At 41.9% G+C, this 25,231-nt stretch overlaps 1 protein-coding gene across 1 annotated transcript; it reads left to right on the top strand.

Moving 5' to 3' along the window:
* Window positions 1-442: 442 nt before the first annotated feature.
* On the top strand, window positions 443-22,838 carry rras (RAS related). Its single transcript, XM_034113623.1, has 6 exons — window positions 443-876; window positions 3,016-3,103; window positions 8,826-8,928; window positions 9,069-9,177; window positions 17,975-18,093; window positions 19,656-22,838. Exons 1-6 carry the CDS (start codon window positions 790-792, stop codon window positions 19,741-19,743), a joined length of 594 nt encoding a protein of 197 aa, XP_033969514.1. The 5' UTR covers window positions 443-789; the 3' UTR covers window positions 19,744-22,838.
* Window positions 22,839-25,231: the final 2,393 nt, after the last annotated feature.

Raw genomic sequence — 25,231 nt, 5'->3', positions numbered from 1 at the left:
GGTTTACAGATAACATGAATAGTCACTATAACCTTTCAAAGTTTACCATGAAGAAGTGGCTTCTCATTCTCAACTTACATGTGTTGTTCCAGCTCAAACATTACTGAAAAGTTTGATGGTAAACTAAGGAGACAACATCTGTTTATTTAAATAATGTCATATTATTATGGATAAATATAATGACAGTAAATATTTCGGGCCTCGTGCTGCTTTTCAAATGCGCGGGCCAGTCGGTTAAAATTATGTCACGGACACTCCACATGACCAAATAAGGAATCTGACACATGATGGTGGAATTCGTACCGATCAGATTTCACTTCTAATGAGAAGAAAGCTAAAGTGAGTGAAGTACCGACTAGTGTGTGTGTGTGTGTGTGTGTGTGTGTGTGTGTGTGTGTGTGCGTGTGTGCGTGTGTGTGTGTGTGAGTGAGTGTGTGTGTGCGCATAAGTTTCTCGAGGAAAAAGAAAAGAGGAAGCAGTCCCGCCCCCAGAAGAAGCTGGAGGTCGAGCAGAGAAGCAGAAGCAGCTCCACGGATCTGTTTTAGCCCAAAACCTGAAGCTAAAGCTCGGTTATTTTAGTCTTTACTTCGGCGGAGCGGCGGTGGACTCAGGGACTTTTGTGGCCAGGACTGTTAGGACATGAGCTTTAGTTAGAGGAGTTCCATTTTGTCGCTAAAGTCGTCCATGCCGCGCTCCTCTGCTCACATTCCGTGAAGAGGCGGATCTACTTTACTTTGGATTGTTGTGCTGCTGGGCGGTTGATCGGAACAGGGCCGGACCAGAGGCAGGATGAGTGCAGAAGAAGAACGATTCAAACTGGTTGTGGTGGGTGGGGGCGGGGTGGGGAAGAGCGCCCTCACCATCCAGTTCATCCAGGTATGAAACATCTGTAACATCTGTCCTCTGTACAGTTTGTGTGTGCCATGTTCAAGTCTTTGTTGAGGCCTACCGCCAGTCTGCTCTGCATCAGTGGTGAAAGTAACACACTGCACTCAAGCACTAGTTACATATTCTTTAAATTAGACATCAACTTTATCTGCTGCAAAATGTAAAAGACTGAACATCCATTTTTTTAAATCAAATGACATTTTGCATACTACTTACTGAACTTTTAAGTACATCAAGATTTGATGCTCATACCTCATGTACCACGTTTGTACACTAAAGTGTTATTACTTTCACTTTTAATACGAGATTTAGCCTTTTGGCAACATTGTTTTTTATTTACATCCCATAACAGCTTTCACCTCACCTAATACAGTTATGTGCAATCTGTCTACACAATACATTGAATTAAAGTGGACCTATCATGCTATATTTGAATAATATAGTATAGGACCATACCTATATAAGGCATATTTATACTTTTTTTTCAAAATACCAAACAGATCATGCATTTTAGCCATGCCTCATTTTGCTCAATTTGACATGTTTTAGCTCTGTTTTTGCAAGGGCAGATTCTGTGAGAACAGCACCCCCTACAGGCGCCTGGCATATGTACTACAGCGTCTCCAGCGCTTTCGAACGGCAATGGCCGTGGCTGTCTCCTCCTGATTGGTGGAGTTGGCCCAATAGCCGTAGCGTCAGGACAGTGTTCAAATCTGGATCAGTTTTTATCAGATCCGTTGCAGCCCCTTTTTTAGAGATTTGGGTATGGAGGAAAATAGAGAGGGTTGTGTTTTCTGACACTTGGTGAGTTCCCTGGAACACCGGGGACACATATTCATGTATAAAAGACGTACAAAAGTGCATTTTGCATGATAGGTCCCCTTTAATGTAAACGTTTCAGCTTTATCAGTGAAAGGAACCTACTCTGAAAGTTGCTCTGTTAAAGTATTTCATGAAGTAATCCTCACACAGAGGATGTTCCTGTAAGGGATTGGCTCTGTAGCTCTGGCTCACTTTAATTCACACATTGACTGTTAATCACATCACACCTTCATGTGTGACTTTGATTGGCTGCTCGTATCGCCTCACCACAACACAGAAGAGAACATGACCCTTTTTACCAGCTACGGGCAAGACCAGTAAAAAACTCAGAGTTATGAAGTGGTTCATGGGAATTCTGTCTTTTCGCTGAGCCAGATCATTTGGCTCAGCTCAGTGATGAGAGGGAGACCGTTCTGCTCTTCACTCCCACTTCTGGCTTTTATTATTGTGCCAAATGTTTTCACCTATGATTCATATGTGTGCGCACATGGTCCCTTTGTGTTCTGTTTTAACAGTGAAGGAACTTTTTTTATCCCCAACACGCATTCGCAAATTGTTATTTTGTATTAATTACAAATGTCATACTTCATCGTGCTGCTAGTCAATTAATTGTATTGCCCGGGCAGCCATTGCTCCAAAGAGCCACGTTTACCCAGTGACTGTGGCAAATGCAAGTAAACATACATTAACATTAAATATAACTTTTTCTAACAAAGCCAAAAATTAACTAAAGAACAAACTAGAACTAAGGTAAACCGTTGAGTGAATATAAAAGCGGACGATGCCACCGTGAGGTCGTCCTTTGGTTTGTGGACTTCTGTTAAAGAATTTGGCATTTTGTCAGACACAGGAGGGTTAACCTGGAGCAACTAACCGTGAACAAGACACATTTAGTAGACCAAGATGTTACTATTATCTTTCCCTGTTAAAGATTTCAACTCGTAGGACAAAAACACAGACAATTCCAGACCGGACTGAAACGTGGTATTGACTTGTCAATCACAAAGAAGACCGCCCTAAAGCATACCAATGCTATCATCTCATTTACTGCAAATGGGACCATGATTTACAAAATAAACATCATGCTGTATTGAAGAACATTTGAGATTCTTCTCATCGGCACACGGTCATTATAAAGAATGTTATTACCAGTATCATTAGGATTCTCCTTGACCATAACATACTTGTTCATTAGCAATTACTAATGTCCAATCTCCAACTGTCAGTATGGAGCCATGTACTTGTTGAAGTATTGAGCAGCATAAACAGAAGTACTTTGTTATTAACATTGAGTGTATCCCACAGTCCTACTTTGTGTCAGACTACGACCCCACCATCGAGGACTCCTACACCAAGATCTGCACCGTTGGGGGGAAGGAGACCCGGCTGGACAGTAAGGCTCGTACTTCTTAATGTTTGTCAGAGTGTGTGTACGGCTTTGTTTGAAACGCTGAGGGTGTGTTGCACTGTGATATGACACAGTGTTTGCTCTCTGGAGCTTTAATTCCCTTGTTAGGACTTGTACTTGGCCAGTGTGGAGGAAGCCAGGCTGGTGTTGGCTCACACTGCTGTCTCCCTACACACAAATGTGAATCATCCTGTGTACAGCTACTGTTTCCGGGACTCTGGCTGTTCTTCAGACCATTTGTTTACTGCACTGCGGATTGAACTCCACTGTGAGAACCCTCTGAATGTTCTCCCTTCCTCTTTACAAACATTACTGTCCACTCAAAGTAAAGTTAAGCTTCTCTGCTGAACTGAAGTATTATAAGCCATCTTTAAAAGCACTTAGATTAGTTATCTGCTACACAATATGTCTCAGAGTGATTTGTACACAGATGTAGCAGTGTGTGCTGTGGGTGGTGTTCAGGGTGACACACACACACACACACACACACAGATGCTCTGTCAGAGAGCTCAGCAGGAACATGTTAAGGTCCTGGGGCCTCATTTATAAAGCCTTGCGTAGGATTGGCGTGGGAAGGTTGCTTACGTAGGACAAAGCAAATAAATACGCACAGACACTTTCCGATTCATAAAAGACTGCGTACGGCACATCCTACGCCGGTTTCCTTTTATAAATCACAATCAACTCGAAATGCGGCGCAGCTTTTGCGGGCTTCACGTCACGCCCATAAATAGTCAAATAAACGCCCATTCATTCATTCATTTTGACTGACTGCATGAAGAAGATCGCAGGAAATGAGGACAGAACAGCTAAAAAAGACATCTCACACCGTGTCAGATTTTGGTTCTTTTGGGGAGGTGGAGATAAATCATATTGTTTGGTGGATGCAGTTTGAACCAGAGTAGCAGCATGGAGGTCGGATCGTCACCAACATAAATAAATAAGTGGTCAGAAAAAGGTTAATGACAAAGAAAATACACATAACCTTCCTCAGGCAGTGTGTTTGTACCGGGGACATGAGACCCCCCCTTGATGAGAAACTGTAAGAAATGATCGGGGAATCCCTCCGGAGTGGAGTCATGACGACTGGATCTGAATTATTTTGTTGTATTTGGTGGTTTGTGTTCCAGCTGTCGATCAGCAACTATATATCCATAATCCACCAGTTAAAGGAAATACAATGTGTTGTGTTATATTAGCTGTACACAGGGTTCCCGCGGGGTCTTAAAAAGTCTTAAATTTGATAATATGAATTTAAGGCCTTAAAAAGGTCTTAAATATGGCCAAAAAAAAAAAGAAAGGTCTTAAATATGATTTAGAAGGTCTTAAAAATGATCGGATTTGAAAGGTACTTCTGTGTTGCGATAGCGTCTAAATGTGTTTTGGGGGAAATGTCCGGGCTGCAAAGTAACCAGTATGGTAATAGCCTTTCAGTTCCCCCCAACAATTTGTATTGAAATAAATCAACATGGAACCAGTAATCACTAACTTTGTTTCCGCCGGCCCCTTATTGGAGAACACCCAGCTAGTAACCTAGCAACCAAGCTTCAGCTAGCGGCAGACAGAAACTCATGTATCTTCGAATAAATATGGGGAAGTGTAAGTTCAACCGTTATTGGTTGGAAAACATCGAATTTAGTGCTTGGTTGAAACCAGGGGAGGGGAACGTGTTTAAAGCCCGCTGCACCTTTTGCAAAATAAATTAGCGTTTGTTTGGCTAATGTAGCGTTAGCTAGTGCAGCGTTAGCTAGTGCAGCAGCTCCCGCAACAACACATTGGGACCTCCGGGCAACGTTTGGGTCTACGTCAACCCTAAAAGCGGAGGTGCTGTAGACGCTAAATACCGTAGCTAAACACCAATCATACAACAGCAACGATGAAAGATTGTAGCCAAGGCAGCAGAGCTCTGAATATAGCTCTTGTCACTCTCTCACACACACACACACACACACACACACACACACACACACACACACACACACACACACACACACACACACACACACACACACACACACACACACACACACACACACACACACACACTAGGGCTGCTCGATTATGGCAAACATCATAATCACGATTATTTTGGTCAATAATTGATATCACAATTATTAAATACAATTATTAATTGACTTTGAAAACATCCATTTATTGAACTTTAAAACAAATAATAATTTGGACAGTATCTTTTTAACTGTTGATTACCCTGAACGTATAATTCAACTGAAAAAATAAATTAAATAAACGATACATTTAAATAAATAATATCAAAAATAATAAATACCAATAAACAAGATCAACAAATATTTTGGAGCGCACTTCCACAAGCTACTAAACATATACAAATATGATAAATAAAAATAAATTAGACTAAAATTAATTAATCAAATATGTTGTAGTGCACTGTCACAACCTAGCAAAGCAAAATAATCGATTATGTTGTTTCGTAATTGCGATTAAAATATGATTAATTGCACAGCCCACACACACACACACACACACACACACAAGCACACAGAGACACACACACATACACACTTTTTGTCTAACACGCTAACACAGTTCTGTACTGTTATGCTGTTATGTTCAGTCATTGTTCTTATGTTGAACATGAATACATTTATGGGACGTATTTCTTCTTTCATAGCAATTTTCCTTCATACTTTCTTACCGTGAAATAGGTCTTAAATTCTATTCAAAGTGGTCTTAAAAAGGTCTTAAAAAGTCTTAAATTTGAGTTGGCGAAACCTGCAGGAACCCTGTGTACAATTTACCACATATGGTGTTCTTAGTTTCCATACCTCCTGTGTTTTACGAGCGACTTATCAAGTAGGCTATTGGCGAACGGCATAACACATGATTAAACATGATAGTATATAAAACCATGCTCGTATCTATACAACCTATAGAAATGCAAAACTGCGTCAGTTTAAAGTAATTCTGTCCTTCTGCTTACCGCATCATTTATGAGAATACATTTCTTAACAAGAGAACATAATCGAGGGGTGATCTATAACATTTCCGTATTTATTTATTTCTCCAAGTTATGTTTTTGTGTGCACTGAGGAGTCTCAAACAGGCGGTTGTTAAATCATTTTAATCAATTTGTGAAAATGAATTCTTCATTTGATAAATGAGGTAACATTTTATTTATGGTATTATTTCCACATCTTTCTCTCCATTATTCCTTCTGCCAACGGTGTCGCAGTTTCTCGTCTCTCCCGTTTTTGTGCTTAGGGTCAGAGTTTGGGTCAGTCAGAGTTTGCGTGGAGGACCGCACATTTTCCCGCCAAGTTAGTTTTTTATAAATCGCAAACATTGCGTAGAAACTGGCGTACGCCATCTTTTGAGCGTACGCACCGTTTATAAATGAGGCCCCAGTTCCTGCCTCATCACATCAGCTGCTTTAAAGGAAAACCTCAAAGACTTTGACAATTATTAAGATTAAATTAAAACATAATAACTTCCCAAATTGTGTCTCTGTTTCTTTATAAGGTATCTCAATGACTGATTTTGGTGCGTAAACCAACATGATATTATCAGTATTTTTGTCTTTATGAATGAAATTAATGGAATTCCTTTCCATTAGTTCTTTGTAAATGTTTCTAAGTAAACAAGTACATATGTCATTTTTAGCAACCATCTTTTAATAAGTAAATAGACTTAAAAACTGTAAACCAATTCAGTATTGGAAGAGTCTGTGAGGATTCTGGAACTATGTACGCAGTAACGGGAGCTGTTAAACTTCCAGCTGGTTTCTGAAAGAGGTTTATCAGAAAACATGCTCAGCTCTGTGACGTGAATCTTCTGATGGAGGAAGCTTACGCTGGAACTAAAGTGAAGCAGTGTGCCCTGCCCACTCCTACATGAGTCACCTCACACGCAGCACACCCTGTGATGACACTCTTCTGTGTGAATATCAAATATGGCCGACAGTCCGATATAGTATAGTATTGTCACATGTATTAAAATATTCAAAAATCACTTCATGCATCATCCTCAAGTCCTGTTTGGATTTTTGTTGGGTTGGTATTGAATCCCAGCTTCAAACTAACACTAACCAGCTCAACACAACTTCTCCCAGCATGCAGCACACCTACACATGCACCACAGGGACTGTTTTTACAGCTGATAGCCCTTAATTACCTGTTTCTTTTGGCCCCTACTGATAAAATAACTAATTATACAAGTGTTCTATTTTAAAAAGAAGATCATAACCTGCAGTTTATGTACACCTGACCTCACAAACACCCTTGAGCGTTTGTAGAGTATTTTGCCTCTTCTTCTTCTCTGTGTTTGCAGTCAAATTGTGAGAGAAGCCTTTCCTTTACCTCAGTGTAAAACTGTTACCGATGGCTGATGTTACCGGTGGCTGATTTTATGTTTGATTTAATAAAGTGTTGAAAGTTCAAAACATATAAGCACTTCAACAAATTATGACATAAGTTGTAAAATGCTTAATAAGCACCGTAACCACATGATCTGCATTTCTCGTCACCATCAGTTGTTTCCTTGAACGGCCGAATGTTGTGTCACAGTAAGGTTGCAGTCGAATTGTTCAAAAATCAGCTCCTATCGTCTTTTCCTATCCACTATCCCTTGACCTCTGAGTGAAAGGTCACGGGGTTAAGGGATAGTGGATAGGAGAATTCAAAAGGATTTAGGAGAAGAGACTGCGGTACTTTAGAGAATCAGACTGCACTTTCACTATCCGACGTGTTTATGATGCACCAGCGGACGTCATAAATGTGCGCCTGCTGCTGTGGGGAAACTATGGAAACTACAGTTTTCTATACAGTGGACTACAACATGGATGTTTAATAAGAACGAGGGACTACTGTAAACTCATCTAGAGACTCTGCACCGTGCTCTGATGCTGTTGTTTTACGCTTTAGGAAGGTGGACAACAGAGGAACATATACTCTTCATTAGGTTGGAACTGAAATAAGAAGTAAAGTGAAACTTATTGTTATCACTCCCCCCCCCCCCCCCTCCGTTCCCCACGTATTCATCCACATGAATCCCAATACGAATGACTATGAAAATATTTCAAAATCATTACAAATGTATTTATTATTAACTTGTTAGGCCTTAACCTATCACTGTGTATATCACCATTCAAACATGTTTAAAAGTTTAAGAAACCCCCAACATCTCAGTAAACACTGTGAAATGTTGACTTTATTTGATCAGTTCATATTTCTCCTTTGATTATTATAGTGTTGAATATTAAAAACAAAGCACCTAAGCAAGTTGCTGCATACGTTCTAAAATGCTGAATAAGCACCGTAACTTCCATGATATCATTTGTCGGTCACGATCGGTTGTTTCCGTGAACGGCCGAATGTTGTGTCATGTTAAATGTTGTGACCACAAGGTATTGTGGGACAGCATTTTCTCCTTTCCTTTTCGTAAAGGATGCTCCAGTGTGTCCTAAAGGAGATGACAAAGGAAGTATTGAAGCTCCTTTCCTATCATCTAGAAAATCTGAACCACCTTCTCTTTTATAGATGAGCCACTTCTTTAGTCACCGAAAGCATTTTGACTTTGTATTAATGTCTTAATTTCTCTCTCTCTCTCTCTCTCTCTCTCTCTCTCTCTCTCTCTCTCTCTCTCTCTCTCTCTCTCTCTCTCTCTCTCTCTCTCTCTCGCTCTCGCTCTCGCTCTCGCTCTCGCTCTCTCGCTCTCTCGCTCTCTCTCTCAGTCCTGGATACAGCAGGTCAGGAGGAGTTTGGAGCGATGAGGGAGCAGTACATGCGCTCAGGAGAAGGCTTTCTATTGGTGTTTGCACTCAACGACCGGGGCAGGTAATGGGAGTTAAGCGGAGCTGATTGGATTGGTTCATATTGGGTCAATCTGTATATGACACATTCCTTCCTGTGATCAGAATGCATATGATTGTGTGGTTCTTGACACCGTGCTGATTACTCCCTGTGTCCCCTGGCAGCTACCACGAGGTGCAGAAGTTCCACACGCAGATCCTGAGAGTGAAGGACCGGGATGACTTCCCCATGGTGCTGGTTGGAAACAAGGCGGACCTGGAGCATCAGAGAGTGGTCAGTACCTTCATGCAGCTTAATGGAGTCGCTTAGCTTTCCATTGTCCCTGCTTCCTGGAAAATACTGCAGTGCAAGTCAGGGAAACGGATCAGTTATTTCACAGGGTTTGGAAGTTTCAGGGAGTCTAAGAACATACAAATGTAAATAGAACCCCCCCTAGTGTCTTCAGATGGTATTCATTGTTCTGTAGGAGGAGCCTGGGACTTCAGATGTAGCTGTTGTGCAATCAGGTTCAGGTTCTTCATTTCTGTGACAATATAATCTTTGTTGAAGCCACTTTTGTATTCTCTAGGACAGGCTGTTTTTGTTTTCAGATAAACTGCTCAAGTCAAAAAGTCAAAGTCAACTTTATTGTCAATCTTTCACTTTGTGTACAGACAGAGAGATCGAAATACCGTTTCCCACAATCCTGAATATAAAAGTACAAATATTTATAAAAATATGTATAAAATATGTATATCCTATATATATACACAATCAACAGACAAATGTATACATGTGCACACATTAAGATAAAAACACCCACAACAATCAATATATACAAAATAACAGTCACTTCAATATCTTTGGGAATTATTGCCAGATTGTCCATAGCAGCGTAAAAAAGTGTCTGGTGCTGGATTTGAGTGTGTGGGGGTGTTAAAGTCCAGTGGGGGCAGGGGGGGGAGGGAGGGGAGAGAGTTCATCCTCCCGACAGCCTGGTTGAAAAAACTGTTCTTTAGTCTGGTGGTGCTCGACCTCAGGCCTCGAACCTTCTCCCTGAAGGCAGGAGGGTGAAGAGGCAGGTGGAGGGATGGGTGGGGTCACTCACAATGCTGAGTGCTCTGCGGGTGAGGCGGGTGTTATACAGGTCCAGGAGTGATGGGAGTGAGGCACCGATGATCCTCTCAGCTGTGTTCACTATGGGAGTGATGGGGGGTCAGATTTTCACAGATTAGAACAAACTCGAAACAGCGCCACAGTTTCTCCCCGCAGCGAGCCTCCAGTGTTGAAATGTCTGAGTTTTTGCTTTACGCTGTGCGCACTCCCGCGAGGTGCATGCATATCTCTGCGGGTATAGTATGCATAACACCGGCGCTAACAGTTCACGAGCATACTCTCTCCTCCACCCCCCCCCCCAGTTCACGAGCGTGCACCCGTGAACTGCACGCTGCACCAGGGGGCTGAGCACACATCCTTGGGGGGTCCCCGTACTCAGTGTGATGGTGCCTGATGTGTTGTTGCCGACCCGTACAGATTAGGGTCTGGCAGTGAGGAAGTCCAGCAGCCAGTTGCAGAGAAAGGGGCTGAGGCCCAGGTTTGTTAGTTTACAAACCAGCTGCTGGGGGATGATGGTGTTGAACGCTGAGCTAAAGTCTATGAACAGCATCCTAACATAAGAGTGTTTAGTGTCCAGGTGGGTGAGGGCTGGGTGGAGAGCAGAGGAGATGGCATCCTCAGTGGACCGCTTCGCTCAATATGCAAACTGAAACGGATCCAGGGAGGGAGGGTGGATTTGATTTGCTTCATGACTAGCCGCTCAAAGCACTTCATGATGGTGGAAGTCAGCGCTACGGGGCGGTAGTCATAGAAGCAGGAAGGTGATGACTTCTTCTGCACAGGTATGATGGTGGTTACCTTGAAGCACGAGAGAACAACAGCCTGGCTCAGGGAGATGTTGAAGATGTCTGTGAGGACATCTGTGAGCTCAGCTACACAGTCCTTTAGCACACGACCAGGAATGTTGTCAGGCCCAGAAGCTTTCCGGGTGTTAATCCTTAACAGTGTGCTCCTCACACTGCCTGGGGACAGACAGATAGCCTGGTCGTTGGGTGGAGGCGTTGTTTTCTGCGCACGTGTGCTGCTTGAGGTTGTTCAGCAGAGAGATGTCACTGTCACAGGTCTGTGGTGGAGGTTTGTAGTCCTTGATAGTCCTACCCTGCCACAGGCTCCGTGTGTCTCTGCTGTCACTGAAGTGAGCTGTAGTCTTCCGGGTGTACTGTCGTTTGGCTTTCCGGATGCCACGGGATAGGTCGGCCCTGGCTGCTCTGAGACCAGCTGGATTGCCCTCTCTGAAGGCAATGTTGCGGGCCCTCAGCAGCCTGTGGACCTCTCCTGTCAGCCATGGCTTCTGGTTGGCCCTGATGGTGATGGATCTGGTGTGGGTCACATCCTCTATGCATTTGGTGATGTAGCACGTAACAGTTTCAATATATTCCTGGATGTTGGTGGTGTTGTATGTGGCTGCCTGCTTAAACATGTCCCAGTCTGTAGTTTCAAAGCCGTCTTTGAGTGCAGCTGTGCTGTCCTCTGACCACACACGTACCTCTCTGGAAACTGGTTTGGTGACTTTCACTCGGGGTCTGTAGGCCGGTTTTTAGCAGTGAGGTGGTCAGAGAGTCCGATGTGAGGGAGGGGAGAAGCCTTGTAAGCTCCTTTTGATTGTGGTATAAACAAGATCCAGAGTATTGTTTTCTCTTGTTGGGAAATCAACATGTTGATATATGTTTGGCATGAAAGTTTTTAGGTTTGCATGGTTGAAGTCCCCAGCGACGATGAGAAAGCTGTCTGGCTGTGCTGTTTTTTGTTCAGATATTGCACGGTACAGCTCACCGAGTGCCTCCTCTCTGTCTTTGTTGTTGGGGCTTGGGGGAAGTAAACAGCTGCTAGAAGGATGGCGCTGATTTCCCCTGGGAGATGGAAAGGCCTGCACTTCACGAACATACACTCTGCCAGCGTTGAACAGTGTTTGCAGATAACCACAGCGTCCCTACACCAAGCATCACTGATGTAAACAATGACCCCTCCACTGCGGGTCTTCCCCCCCTAACCGTGGCTTTGTCTGAGCGGTAGCATGTTAGCCGGTCGAGCTGAATATCAGAGTCTGGGATGTTGTCATTTAGCCATGTTTCCGTGAAACATGGCTACACACAGCATTCTCTCACCTCACTTTGGGTCGCCCGGAGAAGTCTTATGTTGTCCATTTTATTATCCAGGGAGCCTACATTAGCCATGAGGATGCTCGGGATAAGGTGTGATGGAAGCCCAGGTTGCTTTGATTAGCGGCCTTCAGCTCATCTGCATTGTTGGCTCTCGTGTCTCTCATCTTCCTCTTGACAATACCCCATAGATTCTCTATAGGGTTCAGGTCAGGCCAGTTTGCTGGCCAATCAAGCGCAGTAATTCCATGGTCACTACTTTTGGCAGTGTGGGCAGGTGCCAAGTCCTGCTGGAAAATGAAATCAGCATCTCCATAAAGCTTGCCAGAAGAAGGAAGCATGAAGTGCTCTGAAATGTCCTGGTAGACGGCTGCGTTGACTTTGGACTTGAGAAAACCCAGAGGACCAACAGCAGCAGATGACATGGCTCCCCAAATCTTCACTGACTGTGGAAACTTCACACTGGACTTCAAGCAACTTGGACTGTGTGCCTCTCTTCCTCCAGACTCTGGGACCTTGATTTCCAAATGAAATGCAAAATGTACTTTCATCTGAAAAGAGGACTTTGGACCACTGAGCAATAGACCATCTCTTTTTCTCCTTAGCCCAGGTAAGACACTTCTGGTTCAGGAGTGGCTTGACACGAGGAAGGCTCAGTTGTAGCCCATGTCCTGGATAGGTCTGTGCGCGGTGGCTCTTGATGCACTGACTCCAGCCTCAGTCCACTCCTTGTGAAGATCCCCCAAATGTTTGAATGGCCTTTGCTTTACAATCCTCTCAAGGCTGCGGTTATCCCTGTTGCTTGTGCACCTTTTCCTACCACACTTTTTCCTTCCACTCAACTTTCTATGAATATGCTTGGATACAGCACACTGTGAACAGCCAGCTTCTTTAGCAATGGCCTTTTGAGGCTTACCCTCCTTGTGGAGGGAGTCAATGACTGTCTTCTGGACAACTGTCAAGTCAGCAGTCTTCCCAATGATTGTGAAGCCTACTGAACCAGATTGAGAGACCATTTAAAGGCTCAGGAAACCTTCACAGGTGTTTTGAGTTCATTATCTGATTAGAGTGTGACACCGTGAGTCTACAATATTGAACTTTTTCACAAGATTCAAATTTTCTGAAATACTGATTTTGGGGTTTTCATTAGCTGTAAGCCGTAATCATCAAGATTATCCCCCCCAATCGGCGCTCGTGAAAGTTTCTTTTCGAGACTGTGTCTCAGGGCTTCTTAACATTTATGAAACTATTAATGTTCCATACCCAATTAGCGGGAAGAAACTCCGCTAACTGACAATATGAACCATTTTTAGCTAAAAGAAACACAAGAGTAATACCTAGCCTCTGAATTAGCCCTGAGCGAAAAAATGCTAATTAATGCTAACGCACTTTTTCACAGAACTCACAGTAGAAATGCCCTTATTACTTATCGTAACTGCACAAACAAGATATCGACTAGCAAGCTGAGATTCCACAGATTCCATACATGTAGTGTCATCACTGTACGACCAGAATTCGCGGAGCTATCAGCCAGAAAAGAGAAAGAAAACAACATCCGGTTTCAAAACCATAACAATAATTACGTCTTACCTTTTGTTGATTTGTGATCAAAAGTTGTGTTCAACGGAATAAAAACGCTGCTCAAGGTTAATCCAATGTCTCTGTGTCACGTTGACATTTTTACTGATAATCCATCATCATATTTATGGCAATAAACTGGGTATAAAGTTTAGCAGTCCAGGGCTTCAACTTTCAGATATGCTTCATTTGCATCACTATCACTCCGCAATGGTAATGTTTACGTGGATTTGGGAACTGCCCATCGATTCTATTGGATCTAATGGTTAAAAAAAAGGTGTCAATCACCCAAATCGACCAATGGGTTCCAGAGATATGGTCCTGCGTAAAGTATATATATTTACACAGCAGACTCTACGCAGTGTTTACAACGTAAGGAAGCCGGAATTGCAGGACCCAGAGCGCACGGAGCACAGAGCGGACAGCAGATAACAGAGCAGAGCGCACGGAGCACAGAGCGGACAGCAGATAACAGAGCAGAGCGCACGGAGCACAGAGCGGACAGCAGATAACAGAGCAGAGCGCACGGAGCACAGAGCGGACAGCAGATAACAGAGCAGAGCGCACGGAGCACAGAGCGGACAGCAGATAACAGAGCAGAGCGCACGGAGCACAGAGCGAACAGCAGATAACAGAGCAGAGCGCACGGAGCACAGAGCGGACAGCAGATAACAGAGCAGAGCGCACGGAGCACAGAGCGAACAGCAGATAACAGAGCAGAGCGCACGGAGCACAGAGCGGACAGCAGATAACAGAGCAGATTACAAGATGTTTTTTTTACAACAGTTGTATTTGGATGGAATGAATACCTATAGTGATAATTCAAAGTAATAAAATGAGTTTTACAGTGAAAAAGGTCAAATGGAACTGATGGTTCCCAAATTACCCAGAGGTGAGTCCGCCTGGACTTTCTTTTTGCTAAATCTCTCTAAAAAGGTCAAATTTCACTTGTTTTGCATCAATCTTGATACAGGGTACTTATTATATGTTATAGTTTGGATTCCTAAAGCTTTTAGTCTACTATCCCATCATTCAAGGGTGGTTTTCACTATAAGTAATGTTTTTTTTTAGGCGGAGATTAGAATTTACATGTTTTTACTATGTTCCATCTGAATTTACTTTAAAATAAAAACATCCATATTGATTCTGACACTTCTACATCCAACTCACAGATGTAACCTTGCTTTGAGAAAAAAGATTATTAATTTACCCCTTTTAGAAGTGAAGTTTTTTTATTTATTTTTAATTAATTAATTAATTCAACAGGGACAATGCACATTGATTGACATTTCTGTAAATGCGCCAGAGTTAGCCAACAGGCTATTTTCCATCTGCAGTCCCTGGACAGATGTTGAAAGTCATCCTAAAAAAAAAGAAATTCACTTCAAATGACAGGTAAATACAATCAGTAAAACAACATTCAACATAGATGCTTATATTATGATAAAAGCATATATAAAAACATAAAAACAAAACTAAAAGACATATTCCCAAAGCAGACAGATAGCAACAGGTCAAGGCACATGTACAAACAGAGCGTTGTAAAGTGCAGATTATGTTAGTGTTGACAGAGCTGATTTTCCACTAACCATGTTTTAAATTAGATTTAAATAAAGTGCAGGTGTTTTGTTCTCTAATCTTTACTGGGATTGAGTTCCACTGTTGTGCAGCTTTAAAAGAAAAAGAAGATTGGCTGAATGAACTCTTCCTGAATGGAACAACGCAGTCTCCTCTTGTTGCAGCTCTTGTTGACCTACAGGTGTGCGTATGGTGATAAAATGTCTTAGCGGAGGTGAGGTAAGGCCGTGTATTATTTTGTACATGAGGCAAGCATTTGCATATCTCATTACATTTTCCCAGCTCAACAAGTTGTACTTTGTGAGTATTGAGCAATGATGAGAATAAACTGATTTCTTATCTACTATTTTAAGTGTTTGTTTGTATAATGATTCCAGGGGTTTAAGAGTGGTTGTACAGGCGGGATGTGAGCAGGTTGTTAAGCAGTATGTGACGTGAGATAGAACCATAGAGTGCATGTACATCAGAGCCGCCTCTGTTGACATGCAGTCTCTGGTAAACCTCACATTTGACTGAATTTGACCCTGTTGCAGACCTTTTTCACCTGAGCCTTAAAATTGACTCTTGAATCAATTAAGACCCCCAGGTATTTGTACTGTGAGACCACCTGTAGCCTCTCCCCTATAGATATAGTCATTTGTTGTGTTAATGGCATTTTCGAGCCTGAAACCTGAAAAACAGGCTCAGGGTTTAACAGGTTAAAACAAATAAAGCCTTGAAATATTTCACTTTCTGTGTAATGAATCCATATAATATATGAGTTTCACTTTTTGAATTGAATTAATGAAATAAATTAACTTTTCCACGATATTCTAATTTATTGAGATGCACCTGTATATAACAGGCCTAAATGACAATCTTTATTTGTATGCTTTAGTTTAGTAGATATCTACAAACACAGTCGATATTTTTCTAAAACCATTTAGTGCTTCACATAATAAAATACACAACGGCTGTATCCAGCTGTAGGTGTGTGTGGTACAGTGTGTAGGTGTGTGTGGTACAGTGTGTAGGTGTGTGTGGTACAGTGTGTAGGTGTGTGTGGTACAGTGTGTAGGTGTGTGTGGTACAGTGTGTAGGTGTGTGTGGTACAGTGTGTAGGTGTGTGTGGTACAGTGTGTAGGTGTGTGTGGTACAGTGTGTGCGTAGATGCGGCGGACAGACAGGTCGCAGTTGGTTTGGTGTCCTCTGCTTACTTTTAATACTTGTAAATAAAACTTTTGGCTCGTAATTTCATTTCCCCATTGTAGTGAGTGGGGGGGTATATCCAGTCTCTGATTGCGTTACGTTATTATGAGAGTGCTGTCATACTTGTTTGATTCTGAAATTGTATATATTTATATATATATGTGTGTGTATATGTCCGCATCTGTAGCCTGTTATTGTCTCATTATACCGCACTGTCAATGAATTCAAAGTAAATATATAAGTCATCATGAACACATCTGTCCATCAGACAGAGGGCTGCTGTGCCTCCTGTCATCATTAATGGACGTCGCTTTTATATGACCGCAGTTAACATTCCTCTGGTTGTTCTGCTACCTGGGGAAACTTTCTTTACCTCTTTTGTTGAGTTGCCTCTCGGTGAAAGGCTCTCTGGTGAGCAGTGATGCAGTGTATGTGGAGGGCTTTCAGTGTGAAAACAAAACACAACCTGCCAGCATGCTTAATTGTATTATTAAATGAGCTTATATGGAACCAATCTAATAACTGTTGGTGTCATTATTTTACAGCCATCAACATAATACTCCATAATAATCAGTTAATGCAAAAATGTTTGTATGGCCTCTACTCCAACAGCAACAGTAACCTGGTAGATTTGTTTTATTTAGTTATGTTGAAAAGCTAACTTATGGCGCTTTTCCACTGCAGCACGTAGCACGGGGTAGTTCCGGCTCAGGGCTACTTTTTCACCTTTTTTCTGGCCCTCCAAAATCGAGGTTCTTACCGGGCCAACAACCGGGCTGAATATGCTAAACTAGTGACGTAAACACTCTCGACTGCTGATTGGTCAGAGAGAATAGCTGGCAAGGGGGCTACAACTACAACAACATGAACATATTTTACTGTGATTTAATAGTAATACACGTTTCAAAATGATGCCGAAGTAACAACAGACTGATAACGGTCTGCAGACAAGACGGCAGGCGAAAAACCTTTTAAAATGCGTGTTTTCTGAATGGAGATCGGATCGATCAGTCTAAGCTAACGTTGTATGCTCCGTCCACACTCACAACAACGGCCTATACAGACATAAATAAACCAGTGACTGTATTCACCATGACACAGACAGTCTGTGGTTTGTACTTGTGTAACTTTTGTCTAGTTTCTGAACAGATATGAGGAGCTGTGAGCTCTGAGTGCTAACGGCTAACGGCTGATGTTTTGGTTTTTGTGGTTCGCATTGAAGATGACGTCACGGCAGTTTTACGCAGTGTCGCTGTGCCCGCCGCACAGCCGATCGCCCCGCCTACACTGCGTTACTATAGTTACTACCCCAGTTGGTAAACTGTAATGGAAACGCAGCATAAAGTGAGCCTGGCCTACCAAGGCCTAACCATACCGTACTAAGCCGCGCTAGGTCCTGCAGTGGAAAAGCACCATTAGTCCCAGACATATATCCTCCTATATTTGTATAAAAAAAAGCCTTATCTCTCATGGGGACAGAGAGTGACAGGAGGAGGGGCCAGTGGATCAGATTGAGTTTGCTCTGTGTGCAGATCTCCAGGGAGGATGCCCAGGCGTTCACCAGAGAGAACAGGATCCACTACATGGAGGCTTCTGCCAAGAATCGCCACAACGTGGATGAATGCTTCTTGGAGCTGGTACAAATTATCAGGTGCAGTTGGTCAAATATATGTTTAAAGGCTTGTTAGATGCCAAAACACTGCACACGGGTTTGTACAGGGATCCTGCGGGTCCTTAAAAAGTCTTGAAAGCATGAAATCATTACTCTGAAATGAAGGCCTTGACTGGTATTGATGACTTGATTTAATTAATACATACATTTCTAATACATGGGAAGTAAGAATGTATTAACCTTTTATTTATATTTGATAGAAATATCAAAATATGTAGTTGGTTACATCTACTTTTAACCATAATTGAAGCTAATGCCTTTTAAGGTCCAGGGCCCAGGAGTTCAACACTTGTAATCCCTATCTGATCAAATCAGATTTGGATTTTGGGTAGTTCAAAACCAAACAACAGGATTAGGATCACTTTGATATCCCATCAGATCAGGAAATCCAATCCAAGCTTTAATCTGGATCAAATCTTCAAAATGGGTAGTTCAACCCGACAACACAGGATTGGGATCAGTTTGATCCCAAAAAACTGGATTATCTTGATCCCACCAGAGGGGTGGATCTCCAGTGGATTAGCAGAGCTAAATGTACTGTACAATTGATTTTTAAATATGTTTCAATTTAAATAAGATGGCAACGTTTGTTAACTGAAATAATACACAATTTTTAGCCTTCATGGGAAATACATTTTATTTTTGCTCACGTTTGTGGTGGCCTATTTTGTTTTCAACCAAATGTTGATGACATAAATGTTTATGCTCGTAAAAGTATCACAACAAAGATTGTCAATCACAAATGTAATTTAGATTAAAGTAAAAATATCTTCAACAAAAAAAAAGTCCATCATCTGTCATCACCTTTCAAATTAAAAAATATAATTAGACATTATAGATGTCTCTGCAATGTGGTCTCTTGTCTTCCTTGTATTATCTTTCATACCCACTAGATGGAGATCGGTAGGGTTAAAGCTCTGATATTCAGGATCTAGTCATCTTGAAAAGTCTGAATCTGGATCAGGGTGATCCTATCCTGAATTGCTTTGAACTACAGGGACAAAATCTGGCCGACTTGTCTGATCCTGGATCACAAAAAATGAGATTTCAAAATCTGATCGGATCTGATTGAGATTAAACGTTTTGAACTCCTGGGCCCTGGAGATCAGTATAGCATCCAAAATGGTCTTACCTTAGAATCTGATTAATACATTAAAAAATAGATGAATATACATGAAACCCTCTTTACTGGTTACACACATGTTCATGGACACACACATAGTAACATTTGACCTCTGCATTGGGGAGCACCTTGCTCACGGACTTGAACCAGCGATCATCTGGTTCCAAAGCCAAGTCTACAGACTCAGCTACCAGCAGAAAACAGTGGCTACAGTACGGGACTATACAGTTTAACGCTAAGATTCTTCTTACTTAGACCTTATTAAGCTGTTTGAACCTGCATTTATTAATATTCAGTATATCAAAAGTCAATCAAATTACACTTTGTAATATCAAGGGGACACCCCCACACACATGACCAGGGAGTCAACTTTAGAAAGACTCATTCCTATCTTTCTATTTATATTCTTCATCCACAGAAAGTTTCAGGAGATGGAGAGTCCTCCCCCCCAAGCTCATCACACAGGGAAAAAGAAGAGCGGGGACTGTCCCTGTGTCCTGCTCTGAGCACTGTTACTATGGACACCAGAGCCCCGCCCCTCTACAACTTGTCCAAAGAAGAGAGAGAGAGTGTGAGTGTGTGTGTGTGCGTTTGTGCGTGCGTGCATGTTGGGAGAGAAGGGGGGGAGAGAGAGTTAAGGTGCGTCCGATTCTTACCAAATGGTTTCATTTGCACTTTTGTCAAAAGCAAGTTCTATATCAGTGTAATCTTTTTGTAATGAGTGGATGTAAAGGGATCAGTAGCAGGTTAGTAGTCAGTAGTATAGTTAGTTTGGTGGAGAAACAGGAAGTCAGTACTGTGTTTTAATTGTCACACATGCAGACCGCACACAGTAAGATTTAGACTGTACATTTAACTTCTCCTGTGTGAGTAGCAGTGGGCTGCAGAGGCCCGGGGTTGGGGGGGCAGTGTGGGGGTTTGCTGCCCAGCTCCCAAGCCAAGTCCCTACATACTGAGCAACTGCTGCTCCCCCAATGCTTGCAAAAAGAAAAAATCACATTCACAATATGTTGTAGAAATGACTGCTGTTAGGCAGTAGGAGAGTACAGCAGGGACATCATCATCACAGCTACACAAACAACTATTCCAAAACGGTGTCTTCAGTGTTAAATAATTGACATGCCAATGTAATATTTCAACTTGCTCATGAAAGGAAATCAAGGCCAAGCCACAACATCCTTGAGCTGTCCGACCCAAAGCCTTCCTGTCTGTCTTCTTCTGCTGTTCCCTTTAGTGTTTACTTCCTGTCTGTCTTCTTCTGCTGTTCCCTTTAGTGTTTACTTCCTGTCTGTCTTCTGCTGTTCCCTTTAGTGTTTACTTCCTGTCTGTCTTCTGCTGTTCCCTTTAGTGTTTACTTCTTAGGTTCATCTCAATGTCCCTCCTCGACTCCTCTCTTCCCCTCCTCCGGGACTTGACCCGGAAATCGATCAAGACACGCCATGTTGAAGGACGTCCCAATACTTGAAATGCACAGTTGAGGAGGGGTGAGGGAGGACGCTTCCAGAGGAGACGAAAGGGAGGATACACGAGAGCAGCTGCACAGCCTCTGCTCACTGCAGCTGATCTTACCGTTAAAGGAGGATCAGAGTCATTCAATGTTTAAAGTGCTTCATTAGGAGTAAAATATATTAAATCTCTTAAACGAATGAGGAGATCATACTCTATAAAAACATTAAAGTGTGTGAAATATACTTACAAATTCAATAATAATGTTTTGATTATAAAATAGTAACTTAGAGTTCTTACTTGTGGTTTTTTGATGCATGTGTGGATAAAACCCACAGCACGTCAAACATTTAGGATATATACAAATACAGGAAGCATAACTAATACATATGTGAGTGATTTGTGTCTCGTCTGTAGGACAAATGAAATAACAACATCCAATACAAAAGTTGATCTGAAACAAGCTCAAATACCATAATGAGATGAATCCATCAATTATTATTATAGTTATGATTATAATTATAACTTAAATGAAATGTTATACCTGGAAAAACAAATACAGGACCGAAAATAATACATAGAAAACTATAATAAAAGAGATGAATGGAAGAGATGGACGAAATCATTTCAATGAGAAACTGAATCCCAGGTTTGAAGGGATTGATGTGAAGTCCAGTGCCAGGTGATGCACTGCGCCACCAGAAGTAAAGGGCGTTGTTTATAGAGACGCTGGAGTGAACGAGGACATCCCAATGAATACCTGAGGACTCCTCTGTCCTCGCGTCTCTTCCTCGTGTCTCTCGCTCGCGTCTTACGGAGGCGGAGCTAAGACGCAAGGAAGGGACGCGAGTGAGGGAAAGGAGGAGGTGAAATATTCAATTGAGATGAGCCTCTTGTCTGTCTTCTTCTGCTGTTCCCTTTAGTGTTTACTTCCTGTTTGTCTTCTTCTGCTGTTCCCTTTAGTGTTTACTTCGGTCTTCTGCTGATTTCTCTGTCTTTCAACTTCTTCCTTCTCTTCTTAAGTTTCCTTTTTTCACTGGGTACAGTTAGCCATCAAGGATCCAAAGTTGTGTGCTATCTGCAAATATAACACTGAATTTTCAAAAAGTATTCCACAGTGTCTCTGATGAAGTATCATAAATGAATGTGTTTTTTTCACTCCTGCTGATGTTAAATTGATCTAAATTCTTTCTGCTGTTGATGTGACTGCACATTAGGGCGTCCATAGCAACACTCTATCAACAAACAGCAGGCTGCTGAATGTCCAAATTGAACAACCAGATTTGAGTATTCAACGAAGCTGTGAAAAAAACCAAAGATAATCCTTTCAACTGCATCTCATGGTCTTCACGTGTTCTCAGTGTTATTTGTTGGCAGGTGTTATCATGTCACTGACGTTTCTTACCTAGCTTACATGATACATGACAACTAAGCCATCTCCATGACAACTGAGCAAGCATTATTCACCAATGATAACTCTGTTTTTAATCTCACAGAAGCCTAAATGCTGCCCAGCCCCACATAGCATTTCATCAGAAACATAAACCAGTCCAGGTGTGCTTGTTGGTGGTCCAGTCTTTTGTCATTTGGCAGTCTTACTCTACAGACGTGAGAAATCCTTCTTCCGACCCCGAACTGTGCAGTAGCCCCATCCCACCACTGGAGGTCACTATTTCAGCCAAGGGAAGAGCAGCCACCCCCCACCCCCTTCATAAACGCACTCAGACAAGGCCTGTTAGTCTTAGTACAGTATATTATTATTGTTGGAGCTCACTTCAGGCCAGAGGTGTAGGGACTGAATGTCCAGAGTTAAGCCCCCCGTGCTCAGATATGTATTATTTTATTAGTAGTGGGTCCAATTCACATCTTTAAGGACCTTACTGCTCTTTATTTGAAAGAAAAAATATAAACACAATGATGCACACCAAGAAAAATACTTTGTCAAGTTTACTTGAAAAGAGAAAAAAATCCCTCACAGTGTAGCCAAATATCTGCGTTCTTATTTGTCATGTGTAGTGCTTTGGGCAGTTTTGTTTTACTTATTTTCATATTAATATCTATCGTACAACCTGCAATTCAAACCACTTTGTTTTTATTATTGAAAAAAAAGTGAAATGTATTTTATACATCATTAAAACATTTATCCTAAGATTTATTTCTGTCGTTTCTTGTATGACTTACAGGTGTTGGTTTATGAATAGAATTTCAGATGTTGTATTGGAAATGAGATGTACGCTTAGTGATCTGAGTAAAGTTCGGACACTACAGTCCGTTTACCTTTGTTTCAATTATTTTTCTTTCTTAAAACAGCTAACAGGAAAGTGACTGCCATGCTTTTTGTTTTTGCCTTTTGTCTCTCTGATTGGAGGGGCGAGATTTTTGGAAGTTAAAGGTCTCCTATTATACTGTTTTTAGGCATATATTATAGGTCTCAGATATATAAAAAACATGTCTCTGAAGCAGTGGCGGCTGGTGCTAAAAATGTTGGGGGGGGGGCGCAAAAAAAACCAGCCTACAACACCACTGTAATGTTGAAGGAAATGTATTGTGATTCATGGACACTAGCACTAATATAAATGTTGCCCTCCTTTCCTTCTGGCCTGCACATTTCTCAATGACTTTCTGATTAAAGTCAGTCTTCTCTTTCACCAGACTCTTTTCCATTGACAGCATGGCCAATGCATTCAACCTCTCCTGGGTCATGGTGTTTCGAAGAAAGGTTTTAATCCTTTTCAAAGTGGAGAAGCACCTCTCAGCTTCCGCCATGGTCATGGGTGTGGTGATGAGGATCTTTAGGAGAGTAACAGTCTCTGAAAATAATTTGTCAAGATTATTCTCCATGAACAACTGGAATAGGTCCATAGCACCACGACAGGCTTTGAACTCTTCCTTGTTGTAGATGAGACTAAGCTCTGTCTTCAGCTTGCTTCCATTAAGCATTGGGTATGCCTTCAAGGTGTTCCTCAGTGCATCTTCAGGAAATGCCATCTCTTCAAACCTGTCCCCCTGCAGCAAGGTGGCACTGACAAGGTGGTTTGTGAAGGAGAAATGTTCCCTGGTGTGTCCCAGTATGGCATCACAGACCTACAGAGAGAAGAAGAAAAAAAGTAATATGTAAAGATGACAAAATGCCCGTTTCACCTAAAGTTACCAACAGGCAACAGTTACATTTCTAGCACTAGAGATGCAGAAGTGTGCTCAGAAGGTACAAAAAACTGTAACAACCCTGTTTCTTCACAAGCATTCAACTATTTCTTTAAAACCTTTTTCCACATGGCCTTTACTCAAAACATTCAATAACTTCTACTAATGAATCACAGGTTAGTTTCACCAAGAAAAGATACATTTTTAACTGTTCAAATGTTAGCTATTTATAAGTAGCTATTTTGGTTCAGCTCCTTGCAGTCACATTTCATGCTTTTCATATTAGTTCCCAATTAACACATTTCATCAAAGCAAAGTAGGTCAAAAGTTGGCTAACATCCTTCCACAGAGATTACAATAGAAATACTGTCACTGATCTCTACACCATAAACTCACCTCTGCTGCAATCCTTTCATGGTCCTCTGGACTGAGTGCCCGATGCCTCTTTGTTGGCTGAGAGCCACTGCTTTGCTCAACCATGGAATGGTCAGAATCTCTGCGACGGACAAAGATAATTTATAATAACAATAATGAGAAGATGGCTGCATTGTCTTTTGGCTCCTCTCCAACTTTGCCCTTTTTCGTATTATTTCAGTGTTTGTTTACTTTTTGTCGTGTGCGACATGCGAGCCGACCACACTAACTCTGCTATACAATATAGCAGAGAGGAACTTCTACAGTTCAGAAACGTTGTGGACAACAGCCCACCGTCAGACAATGGAGATTCGCCATGGCTGCCTGTTGCTGTCCTACCTGAGAGACGCAGGAGGAAGACAAAGCGAGGGTCCCGGGCCGGGCTGCTGGTCAGACTGAGGAAACGAGAGAATCGACCCCCTCTTCCAAGTATTCTTCTGGCTAATGTTCAGTCAATTGAGAATAAACTGGATGAACTCAGAAGCCGGATTGCTTTTCAACGGGAAATTAAGAACTGTAACGTGATAAAAAAAATTGCACGATTCGAGAGCAGCCAGGCTGTGGGGGCACAGAAGGATCAGGAGCCTTGCCCTTTTGTTTTAAACAGGGCAGATGTGTGTAAATCCTTTAAAAGGGTTAACCCACACAAGGCTCCTGGACCTGATGGCATCCCTGGCCGTGTTCTCAGGGTGTGTGCAGTTTAGTGTTAATTTCGTCAGCTATTTTTTTATTTTGTTTTAGTCTTAGTCCTGTGTTAAATTTCCTTTTTAGTTTTAGTCATATTTAGTCACCTTCATCCTGTTTTTATTTAGTCAAGATTTAGTCGACTAAAAGTCTGAGCATTTTAGTCTTATTTTAGTCGACTAAAACAGTACATATTTTAGTCAAGATTTAGTCGACTAAAAGTCTGAGCATTTTAGTCTTATTTTAGTCAAAGAAAACTAATTATTTTAGTCTACTTTTTGTCAATGAAAACTGTTGAGTCTTTTT

Source organism: Trematomus bernacchii, unplaced genomic scaffold (genome assembly GCF_902827165.1).
Source record: "Trematomus bernacchii unplaced genomic scaffold, fTreBer1.1, whole genome shotgun sequence".
NCBI classification, from domain to species: Eukaryota; Metazoa; Chordata; class Actinopteri; order Perciformes; family Nototheniidae; genus Trematomus; species Trematomus bernacchii.
The sequence above is the reverse complement of the archived record's forward strand: the minus strand, read 5'-3'. Positions and strand labels throughout refer to the sequence as shown.

What these genes read in the sequence shown, in the direction of transcription:
- rras (XM_034113623.1), top strand. Translation starts at nt 790, where the DNA reads ATGAGTGCAGAAGAAGAACGATTCAAACTGGTTGTGGTGGGTGGGGGC. An exon ending in TCACCATCCAGTTCATCCAG is followed by an intron (nt 877 to 3,015) that starts GTATGAAACATC and finishes TGTATCCCACAG; the next exon opens with TCCTACTTTGTGTCAGACTA. An exon ending in GCACTCAACGACCGGGGCAG is followed by an intron (nt 8,929 to 9,068) that starts GTAATGGGAGTT and finishes GTCCCCTGGCAG; the next exon opens with CTACCACGAGGTGCAGAAGT.